At 37.6% G+C, this 17,040-nt stretch overlaps 1 protein-coding gene across 1 annotated transcript in view; it reads right to left on the bottom strand.

Moving 5' to 3' along the window:
- Nucleotides 1-167: 167 nt before the first annotated feature.
- Nucleotides 168-17,040, bottom strand: part of SPATA7 (spermatogenesis associated 7) — a 33,186-nt gene continuing 16,313 nt past the window's right edge. The window contains exons 4-11 of the mRNA XM_014869856.2: nt 15,414-15,544; nt 8,258-9,090; nt 7,202-7,268; nt 6,655-6,725; nt 5,785-5,838; nt 4,418-4,495; nt 2,996-3,053; nt 168-2,695 (exon numbers count right to left, since the gene is read on the bottom strand). Of these exons, the coding sequence (XP_014725342.2) occupies nt 2,210-2,695; nt 2,996-3,053; nt 4,418-4,495; nt 5,785-5,838; nt 6,655-6,725; nt 7,202-7,268; nt 8,258-9,090; nt 15,414-15,544 (1,778 nt within the window). The 3' untranslated portion in view covers nt 168-2,209. The remainder of the gene's footprint in view (nt 2,696-2,995; nt 3,054-4,417; nt 4,496-5,784; nt 5,839-6,654; nt 6,726-7,201; nt 7,269-8,257; nt 9,091-15,413; nt 15,545-17,040) is intronic.

Genomic DNA, 17,040 nt, shown 5'->3' with positions numbered 1-17,040 from the left:
GTTTCTTACCAGACAGTTCACTGTGGATCCAAATGTTCACACTTAGGGTTGAGGCAGAGAGGTGCTTTCTTTGTGAAAGGTCTGTTTTAATTAAGTTATTTCCTCTTTTAAGTTGCATCTACCCAGAAAAAAAGTAATTGATGTTGAGACAGTTAATCAACAGGAAATATGGTCAAGGAGCTGTTTTTATTATTTCTGTGTTACATGTATTACAGGAAATGAGTATGTCATTACTTGTGCCTTTCTGTGAGGTTCACTACTGTGGTGTTTTCTTACAGTATTTTTTCATCTGTAGAATTTGAAGGTGAAATTCTTATTAATCTTCTTTCAGACTCATGTTGACAACAAGCCAAAGTTTGCTGAGTGACATTTTTTATGATGTACAAGTCACAGGTGTTAAGACAGATAGGGAAAAAACCCCCAAAATTCCCATTACTGATCAAGAATGGAGAACTTGGAATGGAGGACCCCAAGAGTGAAGTCCTGTCTGAGGAGCAAAGAGGCTTTATAGTTGGATACATCTAACCACACTCTTTAGTTTTCCAACCAGTCCCTCTGTGTCAGAATTCTTTGTAAAGCTGAAACAACAGTGTCCTAGGGCATCCCTTCTATTCAGCTCTCTGGGGGATATAAAGAGAAATAACTCTCCTTGAGGATGGGAGAAGGTCTGTGATTACTTGTGACTGAGGATAAACCCTCCCTGCACTATACTGACTCAACCCTGTGGCCACATTTTTGCAACAAAACAGACTCTGATGGGGGGATGAAGAAGTCCTCACATTATCTCACCTGCTTTTCAGTGAGCCAGAACACTCATGCTGGAGGCCAGATTTACAAGGCAGCCAACTGAGTGTGGCAGATGAAAGGCTGGTGCCCATCTGCCCAGCCACAAGTACATGGCTAAAATAAACTCTGGTCTCCTGTCGTTTAAGTGCAATTTATTATTGTGGACAAGGCACCCAGGAAAGTGCCTTCTGGTTTCTTTGGGAATTGTGTTCTGCACTGCAGTGCTGTGATTATGCTAGACATGCTTTTCTCTGACTGGCTTCCTCTAGCTGTTTTTTGACATTTTTGTCTAAAAGTTTATCCTTCACAAGTGAAGCAGTGGTCTGTGTCTATAGGAGCTACCTGAAGCTGCAATGGGTCATTCGGCTGACAGAGTCACAGACTTAGGTCGATGCTCATAAGGTACAGGGGAGGCAGGTGGTGGCAGTTGTTATGTAAGAACTGGTACAACTTGGGCCTGTCCTTGGAGGAAGAAGGTTAAAAGACTGACCTAGGAGATATTAGGGGACAGGCTTTATCCTGGTTCCTAAGACTTCTCCTAGTTCCTAACCTACAGCAAGACAATGTAACTTGCCAGCATTTCCTCAGAACCTGTTGAACTCATTCTGCAGCAATGGGAATGCCAAGCAAGAGCTGTACTCTGATTATACAATCACATTTGGGTTGATTTCATGCAATGCATGTGCTGACTTCAATTTAAACTTTAACCAGAAAATACACCATCTCTTTTCCATTATCTGTGCAAGGTGCCCAATGTGTCTTCTTCTAGACAGCCCTAGTCATCAAACAGTAAGCAACTCAATGCTTTTCCAAAACCAAAGCTTGATGCAGAATGCTATGCCATGGCTGTCATCAGTGCAAGAAACTGACCTTAGCAGCCTCATTCACTTAAGAACTGAAAATAAAAAAACTACAGTCATTAATCTATATAGATCTGTCAGAAGTCAGATTTTCTTCTCGTGGGCTTCTGCAAGTGGTAACATAGTACACTACATGGTACAACTGTCCATTTTGGAAGAGGATATTATTTGATGTTAAATTTATGTTATTGAATTTTTGCAGACTACAAAATCTCAGATCTTTGTAGCAGGACCACAACTACACTATCAATTAATTTATTTAAAACAACAAATATTTCATAACTTATTATTACAGCTCTAAAAATAGAAATCTAATTTTAATATTCTCAAGTTTGTTTCGAGTTACACAATTATAGGCAAAATATACAAAATTATTCTGATAACTGACACCTTATCCTTTAAGGTTTAATACACAAGAGATTAATGCCAAATTAACAGTATCCTGCTAGAGAGATCTTAGCAGTATTTCAAGAGAAATAACAACAATTTTCTACTGGTTGACAAATGGCAGCTCACCTCAGAAGGAGCTCTATCCCTGTCTAAGAGGTAAGTTTTGGTTACTGTTATGAATAGTTACGTGACATGTGAAAGGTGTCTGCAAATTTTTCCTCAAGTTCATCAAGTTCCTTACTGATGCCCAAATCATAGTCACAAGAAATCAAGTTTAAATCTGCCTCACAGGTGCGTGGAGTGTCTGGGTGTTCTTCAAATTCCACACCACAGAAATCACACTCTGTCCCAGCATCCACAGTTTCTGAGGTATCTTCTGAAGACTCCTCCCTGCTGTGTGTCTCCCTTGACCTTTCAGTCCATGACAGTGATTCATATTTGCTTGGTTCCTTTAGAGAGAGGTCCATGGTCTCAAGGGATTCTTCATTTTTTGTAGCTTTCCTCAGCCTGTGACCTTTACTGGTAAACTCGAGCTCTTCTGTCTTATCAAACTCCTGTGGGTCTAAGGCTTCCTGGTCTGCATGGATTAGCTCTGTCTCACTGTCCTGGCCACAGCCCAGGTCTGATTTCAGCACGTCCAACATCCGGCGCATTTTGCCCTAAGGGGTAAAGGAAGAAGAGCGTGACACTTCTCCAGCCCCATGGCACCTGAGCACTGCTCAGACTCGGGGCTAAAGTCTGACAGGAGGAAAGGGAGGCTGTTTGCAATCAAGTGACTAAATTAAGCACTGAGTGTCACCAAACTGAACTGACTGTCGTCTATTCTTTGCCACTGTACCTGTGACTCCTGATCTGTCATAATCCATGAGTGACCCTCAAACACACCAATGCATTTGCCCTGCTCTTTGGAAACATCACCTAAATCATGTGCAGAGTCTATGATAAAGGGCAGCACATACCTCATCAAGGCGGTTCTTATTTGCTTCTATATAGCTCTCAAACAGCTGATCTAGAACCCTACAAATAAAAAAATCGGATTATTTCACAAACTTTTATAAGATGTTTGCAACCTAATAACTGTAGTTATGGTTTTTATTTCCATTTCTTAGCTGAATGGCACCTCTAAGACTGTTCCAATGTCACCTGTAATCAGGAACTCACTGGACACATGCTCAGCAGACAGAGCTGGCTTTGGGCAGCACATGGCAATCGTGGGGTGACTTGTAGCACAACTATGTGCATGCTTGATCTGTTGGGCCTATGTGCTGGGAGAAATCAACAATCCAGTCGTGATTCTACTGGAATGCTGAAGTATCCAAAATCTCTTGGATGCACCATAGTGGCTGCTATATGCAAGAATAAATAAAGAGAAGGAATAAAATTCAGCTTCAGTAAAAAAATCCAGAGAGACCTCAGTCTTGAGAGCTCTCTTCCATTTCTTAGGCTGAATGAGAAAAAAAAAATCTGTAAAGAAAGTGTTCTGTGACAACTAATGTACACAGTCACTGGAACAGAATTCCAGAAAGTCAAGTGAATTTAACCTAGCTTACTTACAAAATTACTTTTTTAAAAAGTGCAAGAAGGGTTCTAATGGAAAAAAACATTACTGTAAAAGAGCCAGAAGGAGACTGCTGCAAAAAATTTCTTGAAGAATAATTTTTTTACTTAGTGCATTTAGTATTCTCATTGATAGCCTTGACATAAGAAGAAAAAAAAGTAAGGATGCATAGAATAGGAAAAACAGCTGGGAACATTACCAACTTAGAGCAAGATCAGAATATTATGAAATGAGACTGCCCTGAATGCAGAATTTCAAAAAAGTGTTAAGATTCTGTATATATATTCTGTGTATGTACAGAAATACTGCAATGTTTTTATGCATAAATTGAGAGTTCTTTCTTAGAATGAACCAGTATCATATTGAAAAAAAATTTGATTGACCAGCTGGTGAACTTTTATCTGAAAGAGACTGTAACCCTTGCAACCCATGTTGAAGACTGAATTCATACTGGAACAGGAAGAAGGACAGAAGGGGGACAAAAGACCTGCTGTGTAAAAGATTAGTAACTTGGTTTATTTCGCAAAACAGATGTTGCAGACTAAATGAGTTCTTAGTATTATTCCACCTAGGGCTCCAAGTCAGATTTTAACAGAAGATTTTATCTCATGTTACATAGCAGCAGATCAAAGTCAATGACCCAAAGGTATTTCCTAGTTCCCCTTTCTTACGTAAAGCAAGAAAGAAGAGGAAACGAAACAAAAGCAAGCTAACTGTGTATATGTGTGTATAAAGAAATTATTACTAATCTCTACTTCCCTTACTTATGGAGTCCATGGGTTTCTGACATAGCATTACAAAATCGAAAACAACTGTAACTTACCTGTTAGAAAATAACCCAAGTCTAAGAATTTCATTTGTTATATCTTCAATGAAAGTTAAATATAAAAGCTCCTCTTCTCTGCAGGGAGAATAGAAATCCCAATGTTAAATGCATTACCATAGAAACACAATGACATATTTTAGTAGGATTAATCACCTTCACAGGAAAGGCCATTAAGAAGATTTTATAGTTCTTGTAACACCAGTTATTTTTCATAAAAGGTAAAGCTATCATGACAAAAACTAAGTCTTTCCTTCGATCTGGATTATAATAAAAAACTGCAAAATGTGAGACTCTTGGACAGGTGGCCATGGTGCTTTGTCTTTATGCTAACTTTCTGTTGTGGTATAAATTAGCACAGAGATCCCAAGCAAGGGAATCAGTGAAAGAATCTTGGCAAGTGTTCAGAACCTGCACTGCACTCAAGAAAGGGGAGCTAATTGGAAAGAAAGTGCACAATTGCAGTTTCATACTCTAGGTAAAGGCTTCCAAAGGAGCTTCTAGAGAATCTGACTGCAGCTGTTGGTCCTATATGGAAGCTGACAAGGATTTAACTGCATATTTGGCAGCATCCACTCATTTCAGCATATCTCCTTGATGTCCATAATCTTGTTAGTGTTACACATGACTTCCACCTCTTAGCTCTATTTTAATACCTCTAAAGAGTTGTTGATGCCAATTACTCTAAATCAGACACTTTCCAAAAGTCTGGAGTTCTGCTTGAAAGACAACAGGAAAGTAAACCCCAGAAGAAAATATTTCAGTGCTTTTTCTCTTTCATAGCATCCTTCTACGTCTCCCAAAGCATCCAATCAACCTCTGCTGAGTCATTCTCCAGTCTTAATAAACAGAAAATAAAAAATGGAATACATCTTGCATGATTTTCATTACATAAAATTTGTTATTGTGCCTAAAGATTTTAATTTTTGGTTTCCCTGTAGTCAAGAAAGTTACCTACAGCTGGTGTTTGAGACCTCTATTATAAGCCTTAAGTTAGGCAAACACAAGCCTAAAGCACAAAGAATTAAATTACTTTTCCAAGGCTACTTGATGAAGCATTAGTAGTGTTTCTGAATATAACTCAAAACTCTTCTAACTTTCATCAAATTTCAGTGCAGAAATGTGGTAAGAATGCCTTTCAATTTGGCATTTTATTTGCCAATATTTGCTTCAGAGATTACAGACCTAAAAAAAATGGAAACAAACTACAGGCACTCTATAATCTTCTGAAGTTACAACGAATTTTCTTCATTTTTAGATTAACATAAAATTTTTTAAGCATTGTATGTTTCAAGTTCATCACTTTCGAGGAAAACTTTCTAGTTTGATGTTGTAAATGAGCAGAAAAATGGTTTAAGCATACTTACTCAGCATCGACAGTACTCCTTGTTGAAGACTTCTGAGGACACCCTGATGTCTTTCTAATCAGAGGGCAAGAAAAAGAACATTCTAAACTCCTTTTATACTACCTTGCATGTAATTTTCTTCTGTAGCCATTGAGTGCCATTATATTATTTCCTTTTGCCAAAAAACCCACCATAACACCCTTAAACCCTGCTCTGGTAGCAAAATCTCCTGCTGCCACTGAAACCTGAAAGACTATGGCTCAAGAGTATTACACCACCTCACCTGATACAGTGCTTACAAGACCTCGTTGCTACTTCAGATGTTATTCAATCTCTGTTATCCATAAGAATGCTTTTAAAACTCAGAATACATTTTTTTTCCTCATATAAAAATGCCTTTGTATGAAGAAGCCAGAGAGCAAATCAGCGAGTCATACATGACACTTAGGTCAGCAATGAGGAGAATCAGCTCAGAGCCCTTGGGTTCTGGCCTAATTTCCAACATTGCTCTTGCATTGTAGGAATCTCAGTATTAAGTTTTCAGAAAAAGATGTGGGAAATGCTCCTGCAATATAGTGTTTAATTATAGTACTATATAGTCTGTGAGCTCAGATGTACAGAACTAACAACTGTATTAATGTGTCATCACTCAATTCTGACAAAAATACTCATATTTCAGAGCTCTCTTTCTTAATTGGCTTCCCAGTGGAACTTATAACAAAAAACATAATGAATTTTGAAGTTGGAAAAGGCCATTGATATAAAAAACCCAACAAAAGTCCTGTGAGAAAAAGACTTATAAAGAGAAATGCTAGTGAAGACTTATGGCCTAAGGACCAGCAGTACAGAAAGGAACATTTCAAATATTCCCTTCTACTGTAAATCAGGCACCTTAGATTGCAGCATTGATACCCATCTATTCCTCTCTCAGGCTCATCCAAAGTATCTCTTTTATCTTCAGCCTACAACACAGAAATAAATATCTTTATTATCAGTGCAAGTACACAGCAAATTTTACCATTAAAATGAATGTAATAACTCCTTGTGATTAAGCAGCCCTAGAAATTCCACATATTTTCTTAGAAACTCTGGATAAACAGACAAAAGGCTGTTTACCTTCTTCTGCTGGAAAGTCATGTACCAATTATCTATGACCCTATCAGATATTTGATAGTGCACTTATAGAAACAATGAAAAAAAAGAAATTTAAAGAGATCTCTTCGTGTGCCTCAGTGTTTTTTCTTATAGTTTCCACTCAATGTTCTGAAATTCTCTCTGCTCTATGGAACTAATTCATGTCATGTAAAGAGTACACCAGTAGAGAGAACATCACCTAAATCAGCTGTTCACTGCTGTGGCAGTGATGAAGTGTATTACCCCACAGTGATGGTGGCAGGTGTGGGAAGAGTACCCACATGACTGATGGATGCATTATTACCTCTGATGCCATCTTCTGCTGTTCAGCCATAACTTTTCTCTTGTACACTTTGTCTGGAGATGTAAAGCTACAAAATACAGAGAGGTATTAGATTCCCAAGTAGACTACTTTTAAAATATGCCAGTGCCACTGTGAAAATGTCTCACTGGCCTGAACAGAATGTAGTACTGAACAGTTTACTGAAATTTCTGCCAGACAGGTGATCCAAATTAATTATTTAGCTGCATATTAGCAGGAGATAACTAAATTATTCAAAATAATTGTTCAGAATTAAGAATAGAGATGATCCTAAAATTAAAAGTGCACCAGGAAAATAGATGACCCACAGCCAGAAAATCAACAGTTGCAATACAGAGCCAAAGCTATCGTAACTCCAGTCTTAGGAAATCCCTGATTTATTCTATGACAAAGCTGAAGTTGGACATGCAGGCATGGAAGGAAAAGATTTCTCTTTACAAGGTAGTATCAGTATAAACAAAACTAAATCAGAACTGTTCAATTTGCTAAGATCAGTGCAAGAGAAGGACACTAATTTTGTTTAAAATATTTTATACAGTGTATATCTGAAGGTATTTAAATTCAAGTGATAAAAAAACAATGAAGAGCTGCATTCAAGAGTTTAAAAAGGACGTTTGCATTGTATATTAATTAACAGACTGGAACGTATGAGACTACAGGGGCAACAGTGGGGAACTACTGAGGGGCTTATATTGGTTAATTCTTTACAAGACAGAACTATACATCAGAGAGCATAGGGAAGAAAGAGAAAATGATTATCACCAGATGTGAGATTCCACAGTTTGAATTTAGTGGCACCTCAAATCCAATCTGAATAGATTAAACCAGTTCCAGAAAAAAGACAGCAGAATATGCCAGTGAAAAAAGGAAAATCACATTCTGTTCTAATTATTGCTAAAGCGTCTCTAGAACAACCTCAGAATAATTATTCTGGTTTTGTACAAATGTAATGAGAGCAAAACGTCTTACTTTTATGAAGATTCTGTTATGATAACATCTAAATCCCAGAATTTCAAAATAAAGTTTTAATCTCTGTACCTGATCATATCAGTCTGTGTCTCAGCTTCCACACGCTGCTTGTGGTGGTTTCTCTTATTCCTTCGAGGAGGAGTGTAATACCTGTACCGTGACAGGAAAGACTTAGCATCGGATACTAATGTGCGAGGAGTAAAAGGATGCTGGCTCTTAGTAAAGCATTCTGAGTGCCTCTCTAGAAGATCCCCACAGCTCGATTTGGGGTTGTTTCCTCGACACCTCCGGGAACAACCGGTCACAAAACTGTCCCTGCAGCTCGCTTTGGGTTTGCTTCCTTGACACCTCTGGGAACAATTGGTCGTAAAACTCTCAGTGGGATCTCCACAGCAGCTCGATTTGGGGTTGCTTCCTTGACACCTCTGGGAACAATCAGTCGTAAAACTCTCAGTGGGATCTCCACAGCAGCTCGATTTGGGGTTGCTTCCTTGACACCTCTGGGAACAATCAGTCGTAAAACTCTCAGTGGGATCTCCACAGCAGCTCGATTTGGGGTTGTTTCCTTGACACTTCTGGGAACAACCGGTCACAAAAGTCTCAGTAGGATCCTTGCAGCTCGCTTTGGGGTTGTTTCCCTGACACCTCTGGGAACAACCAACAGTCACAAAACTCTCGGTGGAGCGACTGCGTGAAAGTCCAGTGTGTTTAACTGTTGGCCTTGACACACAGGTGCTTGAGATTGAGTGGGATGGCCTGGATGGATGCCGACAACATTTCCTGGTGTATTTTACTGGACAGGAGTGAACCAAGCAATGCTTGCCATAAGCACATGGTGCTCTTGATAGGAAGTGTGCGTGCTGAGAACAGGGGAAGAGACCGTCTTGTACTTCCATGAAATGCTAGAAAAAAATAAAACAACATTTGATTGCTTTGCAAGTTACCTGCTTTTCCTATGATGGTACTCCCAGCTATTACTGTTACCACCTTGGAGGTATTCTCTATGTAAAACTTTCAATTTTTTGTAAAATCAAACTGGTTTCACAGCAGCCTCAGTGCTAACAGATTTTAAAACCTACGCACTGGAAATAAGAGAGTAATAAGCAAATGGTCTGCTTCAGTAGCAAAACACTGGTGCTCTGTTACAGGATACTGGTAGCTATATCAAACCAAGAGTTTAATAAGTCAAGAAATCACTGCACTGAGGTAAATTATTTCATCTGGATATACTCTGTTCATACCACCTGGGCAAGATAAGGTGGACATCATCCATAATTATCCCATGCTTAAAAATTCAAGATTATTCCTGAATTGTATTATGACACTGCAGCAGACAAATAAAACAGAAACACAATTAATTCAAATAACATTTTAAGGTGGAGTTTTTGGTTGGTTTGGTCATTTGTTAATTTGTTTTGTTAAATTAGAAAGAACAATTAAATAGAAATTTAATTTCAGTCATAGAGAGAGTTTTTAAAAATTTGCAATATCAAAACATAAATACCCAGGGTATGCACACTCATACATTTGCTTTACAATGTGTCTGAAATACCTCATAAAAACAGCTGTTGTATGTTCTTTTCATACCTAGGATACAGCCACCCACCGAATATTCTGTCAATCAGTGAAAATTATGTATGACATTTTACAATCTCTATAAGCAGGCATACTGCATAACTGGAAGATTAAACCAGAAGCCTATCACCAAACAAAATTTGTATAAACCAATTTATTGCATCCACATATATAACTACGAAATTCAAGTTCTGTTACACACAACTGTATGATGCAGAAGAGATGACTCCCACTGTGTGTACTCAAACTATCTAGCACCACAACTCCCAGAGGCAGTGCTTACAGTGCAACAGTGAGGGAGACAAGCTGAGGATAGTGTTATTCTGGAAAATCTCAATACTGTACCATGCAATCAGCAAGGCAAAATAACAGCTGAATTATAATAACTGAGAAAACCCAATTCAAAACCAAGAGCTAACTTTCTAAAATTATTACCATACTTTCCTAACACTAGGGCAGTTCATATAGGTCCACATCATCAGCAACAAAGTGCTGTAAGGTTTTAAGAGAATGTATACAAGTAAAGATGTTTCCTAAGAAGAAAATTCATTTTCTAAGGCCTTTTGAGGTTTTACACAAACTTGAAGTTTAGTTCAGATAGGCTTACACAAAAATTAACTTGTCCATGTGCCTCCACTACCTGAACAAAGAACAGGAAGATAAGCAGACACCAGTACAGACCATAAGCTCTGCAGTGACAAAAGGAAGAAAAGGAAGATGATTTCCGTAGGTGTTTCATTCATCTCTATTATACGCCTATCAAAAAAATAAAAACTATTAAGCAGAAGCATTACATTAGTGAAGTTACTGAAGGAACATGTGCCCTTTGGGAAGCCTGAGAAAGAGTGGATGCAGTATGGTATGACTTATACATATGCTGTGACATGCATTTATTTATGACATACAACCATAATGCCAGCTGAGAAGATTCACAGATTCACCAAGTAGCCTATCCTGATCTCATAATTAAGCTATGTGGAAACTACTTCCAGGGAGTAACACTGAAACACAGATCCAGTGCATTTCCAATGGGCCTTCACTGCCTGAGCACAATATAAACCTCGAGACAATCCTCAAGAACACTTCACTTTTTGAAAATAATCAGCTGATTAAGATGTGGATTGATGGCTGGATGTGTGATTTTCCCCACTCAGGAAGTGACAATGGACTGAATGCCAACAAAAGTCACAAAAACAACTGAAAAAGAAAATGCCTGTGGGGATTCTGGAAGATAATCGATACTTGTCCTGAAACTTCTGAAGTCTCCTACTGGTGTGGGCACGGAGAGAAAAAAAAACCCCAATGACCAAAACTGGAAATCTTTCTACATTTATTGAAAATTCATGACATTCTAACCCACAAATAGATGGTATAAGATAGTAATGTATTACTAGCAAACCAGTAAGATATAGTGTAGCATATTAACCTATATAATTGGTAGTACAGCTTGTAAACATACACAATTTTCTATTTTATCATTCAACCCTAAAAAAGGTGTTTTTAAAAATTCTAAGCAATAGACCCTTACAGTATAAATGCTCCATTTTCTCATAACACTGCTACCATTATTGCTTAGAATCTACACTATCTCATTTTTTTTCCTTTCAAACACAGTATTTTAAATTAAAGCTCAATTATGATGAATACCTATTTTGTAGCCTGCAATAACTACTATTTAGAGGAATATTAAAAATGCAGATATTTTATCATGAAAATTAAGTCACAGATCATACTGCTGTCATACGATATACTTCCTTCACAACAATTTTTTCTCACATCAGTAAGACCTATCTAAACTATTCCAGTACCCCAAAATATCGAGAGTTGCTGGTGCCTAATGCAAAGAGGATTTTTTTAGTTAGCTGAGGCAAAATAAGCTCTTCTTGATGGTGTCTCATGTGAATCAACTGTATTTTACTACTACAGCATAATTAAATGCTGAACAGATAACATGCAGTTACAATGCCAAACAAATGCCTGTGTTAGCAAGCAGAATAATGAGGCTTACCAGTGTGATTGTTTGCATATAAAGTAGTTGCAATGGTAGCTCAGCACTATAGAAAGCAGATAAGACTAGAAAGTTTCAGCATCCACCTATATAGATAAAAGCTAACTCCATACCCTTCAGTGTATATTATAAACAGCTTAATTCTTGAAAATGCTTTACTTGCAGTGACTCAGTTCATTGAGCTGAAATATAAATTGGATTGTAGAAGCATTTGTGAGCATACGAGGACTGGTTCCCTGCATCATGCAAAATAATTATTAAGAAACAATATGAAGTTATATAAGAAAACAACATGCTCTGCTCCTCAGAAGCAGTTGAGTTGATCCACAACAAGACAAAGGCACAAGGTTGACATGGCAGTATCCTAAACTTAAGCACTCCTTATACAGGAGGAAGCTTAGGGTAGTTATTGTCTTCTCCTCAAATATTTCATAAGCAGAACAGACCAAGTACCTCGCTAATGATTAGAGAGAACTGTAACCCAAAGCTGCATCTGTGTCAGCTGTGAGATGTACTCATTCAAATACTGAGAAAATAATGTCTTTCAAAGCCCTTATCTTGAGGCAAAACTTTGCTATTCAAATAGGGAGATGTACACTCCAAGCAGACAAAGAAACAATATCATGAACAAGGAACTGTGTCACTTCTGAAGATTTTAAGGAGTGTCAGAGAATGGTGCTTGTCTGCAATTTGTCTTTTTTGAACTTTCAGAAAATTGTCCTGTGTTGCAAGTAAACTGTAAGCGAGTAACTGGCAAATCAAAATGAAGACACTCACTTTCTGCTCTAGTCTGTTTTCTATAAAAACATTAGATGTTTAAGTAGGAAACAAAAAAAAAAGACAAAAGCCATGCCTACAAACAGCACACTTATTAAAATATGTTTAGTTCTATTCTTCAAATAATTTTTTTTAAAAATTCATTATAGTATCTGAGCTTTAGCTATTAGAACTATCAAGAACTAAGATAATTTGGAGTAAAAAAATCTTGACTTGTATCTTGCTTATCAATATACGTTTCTATTCTGTTGATTCAACCAAGTATAAACCGATTTTAAAGATAACAAATCTACTCAATGATACATTTCAGCAACTCCTTAAGAATTTCATAAAGTATGTATTTATGCTTCAATTTTATTAGTCACAAAACTGGGGTAAACTGAACAGTACTTTGCAGCAAGCATGTAGAGACCTCTGAATTTTCATAGACTCTGTGGAAGAGAAAATTCAGTAAAAAGGGATGGAAGCATATTACTGTCATCTGAGAGGCAAAAGCAGTAACACAGAGAAAAAACTCAGATTTCTCTCTAAGTTACTTTCTACAAGAAGTTTAGTTTCCCAGCTCAAAAGCCACTAAAGTATCAGCTGCCTTATAAACACCAAACTCTGAAAAGAAAGGCTGCTAAATACTTTTTCAGGTAAAAGGTGCAAGGCAGCTCTCACTGGAGTCAAGGAAATTACAGTAAGATTAATTTAATCTTGAAATTAACTTGTCCTTGTATGAAAAGGTCTTCTAATAGAAGAGTTCATCTACCGTCATTAAATGAGATTGAAGAGATGCTTTATGAACTGCACTGTCAGGACACAGAAGCTGCAAATTTGCAATAAATGAGTGCATGATTCTTTTAACTTGAGAGAGCCATTTAAATATTGCTGTAAGTCAGCTGAGCACCTGCTCTTTGTTTTCTGGACACAGCAAAGGTTTACTGTAGGAAGTGACAACCAGCCTTTAGAGAAAATTCATACAAATATGTGAACAAATTGGACCTTCTATGAACATATTCATTTTGTATCCTGGTGTCACTATTTTTCAAAACTATGTTCCTGGTACACTCTTTCATTTTGTGCATGTCTGTGTGTGGGTATCAATTCTGTAATGTGATAGGTTCCTACTTTTATCAAATACTGTGATGTTTTTAGGAAGGGGTATTACTGAGTGTGCATTAATTCAAACAACCAGCACAAGAGGTAATTGTCACTATGAAGCTTGAAAGGAAATCTGAACATTCCTAATGAAAACAAACTTTCTTTGATGCTCAGAAGGTTCTTCTGTTTTGTTTAATCACTGACATCTCCCATTATGACAGAACTAATTTAAGCACAGCACATGTTCAGACTGCTGGTATCATGAGTATAATAAATCTTTAAATATAAAGCATTTGAGTAGGCATTTCACACAGCCACACGTGTTGCATACAAAATTAACATGAGACTAGAACTAGTTAATGGTGTTTCCCAATCTGTATTTCATATGTACAAGCAGATGGCCACAACTTTCATTCTTCAGAGAAAAAAAAAATCTCAAAAAACAGGCTGAAAGGGATCTTGAAATGTCAAGGCAATGGCATACTTCAAACGGTTAAGAAAGAAAAATTTAACCTCCTATGAAGCAGCCTTCCTTCAACTGACTTTTGGCATGGACTAATTTATTTTTAAAAATTCATTAGCAGCCAGAAATGCCTATTAATAGGATTACTTGAACACGAGATATGAAATACCAAGTGTTGTTCCAATCAGAGATCTTACTCATGGGCAGTTAACTCAGGTGGAATTTCAGGAAATCTTATTTTGAAAATCAAAGGAAAGAGGCCGCATTTAGTTATAGTGCATCGTTTTATTTTAAAGCTGGGAGTTCGTGCAGTAATTAGAGACACATGTTTCTTGGTTTTGCAATGAAACAATTTAAGGAACTTTGCCTGCCCCAAGTTTGCAAGAAATAGCATGTAAGGACAAAAATGGTATTAAGAAGAAATAAAATTTATATTTTAAATATCACATTTCCTCCCTTTTCTTATTCATGCCTGTGCTTTCATCTATAACTAAGAGTCATGTATTGAATTTCAAAGCATTATTTCTCTGCACTGCAATAAAGTCACAGTCAGGCTGCCTGCAACAAAAATCAGTCACAGAAAGAAACAGTGTTTGCTGTACTACTTGGAAATGTCCTCTAGCTTTACAAACATTTAAACAATGTATGAAGCTTATGCTGTTAGAATCAAAGAGTTAAATCATTATTCTGTTTTAAGCTGCAATTGCTCATTTACAGCAATGAACAAGAATGTAATTTATTGGGCTATTTACATATTTATTTGTTAGTTAGAAATACACACCACGTATCTTGACGAAATGCCAGCCAAACTAAGTGAGCCTATGCATATAAGCAGAATATATACATACAGAATGGTATGTTTTGGTTTAAGCACTACTTCTGCTTTCAAGAAATGCAACTGAATGATTTAGTACACTGTTAGATACAAAATGTATTATCAACTAGGACTTTTCATTAAAAAAAAAATGGAAGATTCCTGATTCTTCTGCTTGGAAGGGTAGAGGTAACAGAGTTCTGCCTTAGGAAATGGTACAAAGCTCTGGAGTGACAGAGGACAGGAGTTTCAGCTGAACTGAAAGCAAGAGAATTCAGGGGTAATTAAAGCTTGCATTTACTGCAAGCACTCTTTATCCAGATACCTGACATCTTTGTCAGAAGGTCAAGACATGCATTCAGTGTTGGGCACATGCCAGGAAGACACTTGTCTACTTTCTGTTGCTTGAAAGATGCCAGCCCTCACTGCACAGCAGTGATCAGCTGTTACTATGGGAGGCAAGTATATAATAGTATCTACTAAACAGAATTACAATACATACCTTTTTAGAGGATGGAGGCAGCCTTCTGCCGTCTCTTGAACAGCACTGAGAGACAGCTTCACACACATTCATCTTCTCTTCACTCCTGCCTGTCTTCTTTTTCAGTTTCTCTCTATTTTGCTGGTCAGCAACTTAGGGAAGAGACAAAATTGGTCAGATCCAAACTAAAATATTCTTTGTTTCCCTAAGTGTTTGAAAACACTGTAGTGGTTTCCAATTGCTCAGTAAAGTCAGACTATTGAGAGACATTCCACTTCCAACACACAGCAGTTATAAAATTTATGTCAACTCTCAGAAAAAAAATTCTTAATAGAGTATGTTGGTAGCTGAAGCTGTGCCTTAACTTTCCTGAAATTTTCTTATCTCACAACAAACACCAACATACGTCTTCCAAGATCAGTGTTGCTAACAGAGTATTTTGCTCAAAAAGTTACTAAGTTTTTCAAAGCTATAACTCCTTTGACTGTACTCTTATCCAGTATTTCAGAAAATATCCTGTGCTTATTGTTAGCAAATCTGGTATGTAAAAAAATCCATGCTTACAATATGGAGTTTCCTAAATACAGAAATCCAGAGCAGAACAAGCAAGTTTTTTGTCAAGAACAAAAAAAAAAACGAAGGCCAGCTCTGAGAAGACTACTGTCAGATCAGAGGCAAGGGATTTTTGTCAATCCACGCTGGTCTGCAGTCCAAGACCTCATCTGCAGTGTGAAAAGCTGAGTCAGGTATCTATGTCATCAGAAAAAGAAACCCAAAAGATGGGTAAATTTTCTGTGTAAGAGTTTGCCATCAGCTGCCTAAATCTTACATAATACAGTCCAGTGTTTTTGCATATTGGGAACAGCCAGGTTTCACAAATGAAACACAAAATCATTTAGGTTAGAAAAAACCTCCAAGAACGAGTCCAACCTTTGACCAAACACTACCTCACCAACTAAATCACAGCACCAAGTACCACATCGAGTTGCTTCTTAAACACTTGCAGAGGTGGTGACTCCACCACCTTCCTGGGCAGGCCATTCCTATGCTTGACAACTCTTTCCATGAAGAAATTCTTCCTGATGTCAAACCTAAACCTGCCCTGTGTCCTCTTGTCCTGTCGCTGGCTGCCTGGCAGAAGAGGCTGACTGTCACCTGGCTACAGCCTCCTTTCAGGCAGTTGTACAGAGGGATAAGGTTTCCCCTGAGCCTCCTTTTCTCCAGGCTAAATAACCCCAGCTCCCTCAGACACTCCTCACAGGACGTGTGCTCCAGAGCCCTCACCAGCCTTGTTGCTCGTGTCTGAATACACTCCAGCACCTCAATGTCTTCCTCAAAGTGAGGGGCCCAGAACTGGACACAATAATCAAAGTTCACAAAGTTGTAAAATCAAAATGAGGCCGATTAAAAAATTAATAATTTCATTTCCAAATAGGGAAAAAAATAAACAGGTTTTTGAAGTCTGTATACTAAATGAAAATTTTCTCATTCACTTAACACATATCCAAGTGTATGAATCATTTGTTTGATAGAGATACATAAAGGCCTTTGAGGATTTCTTCTCTGGTTTCATAATATATTTATATCATACTCTGGGAGACCCCAATCTGCACATGCACTACTATATTTAATGCATGGAAATGCAAAA

The sequence above is a fragment of the Sturnus vulgaris genome, chromosome 6 (assembly GCF_052056855.1).
Source record: "Sturnus vulgaris isolate bStuVul1 chromosome 6, bStuVul1.hap1, whole genome shotgun sequence".
Taxonomy (NCBI): domain Eukaryota; kingdom Metazoa; phylum Chordata; class Aves; order Passeriformes; family Sturnidae; genus Sturnus; species Sturnus vulgaris.
The sequence above is the reverse complement of the archived record's forward strand: the minus strand, read 5'-3'. Positions and strand labels throughout refer to the sequence as shown.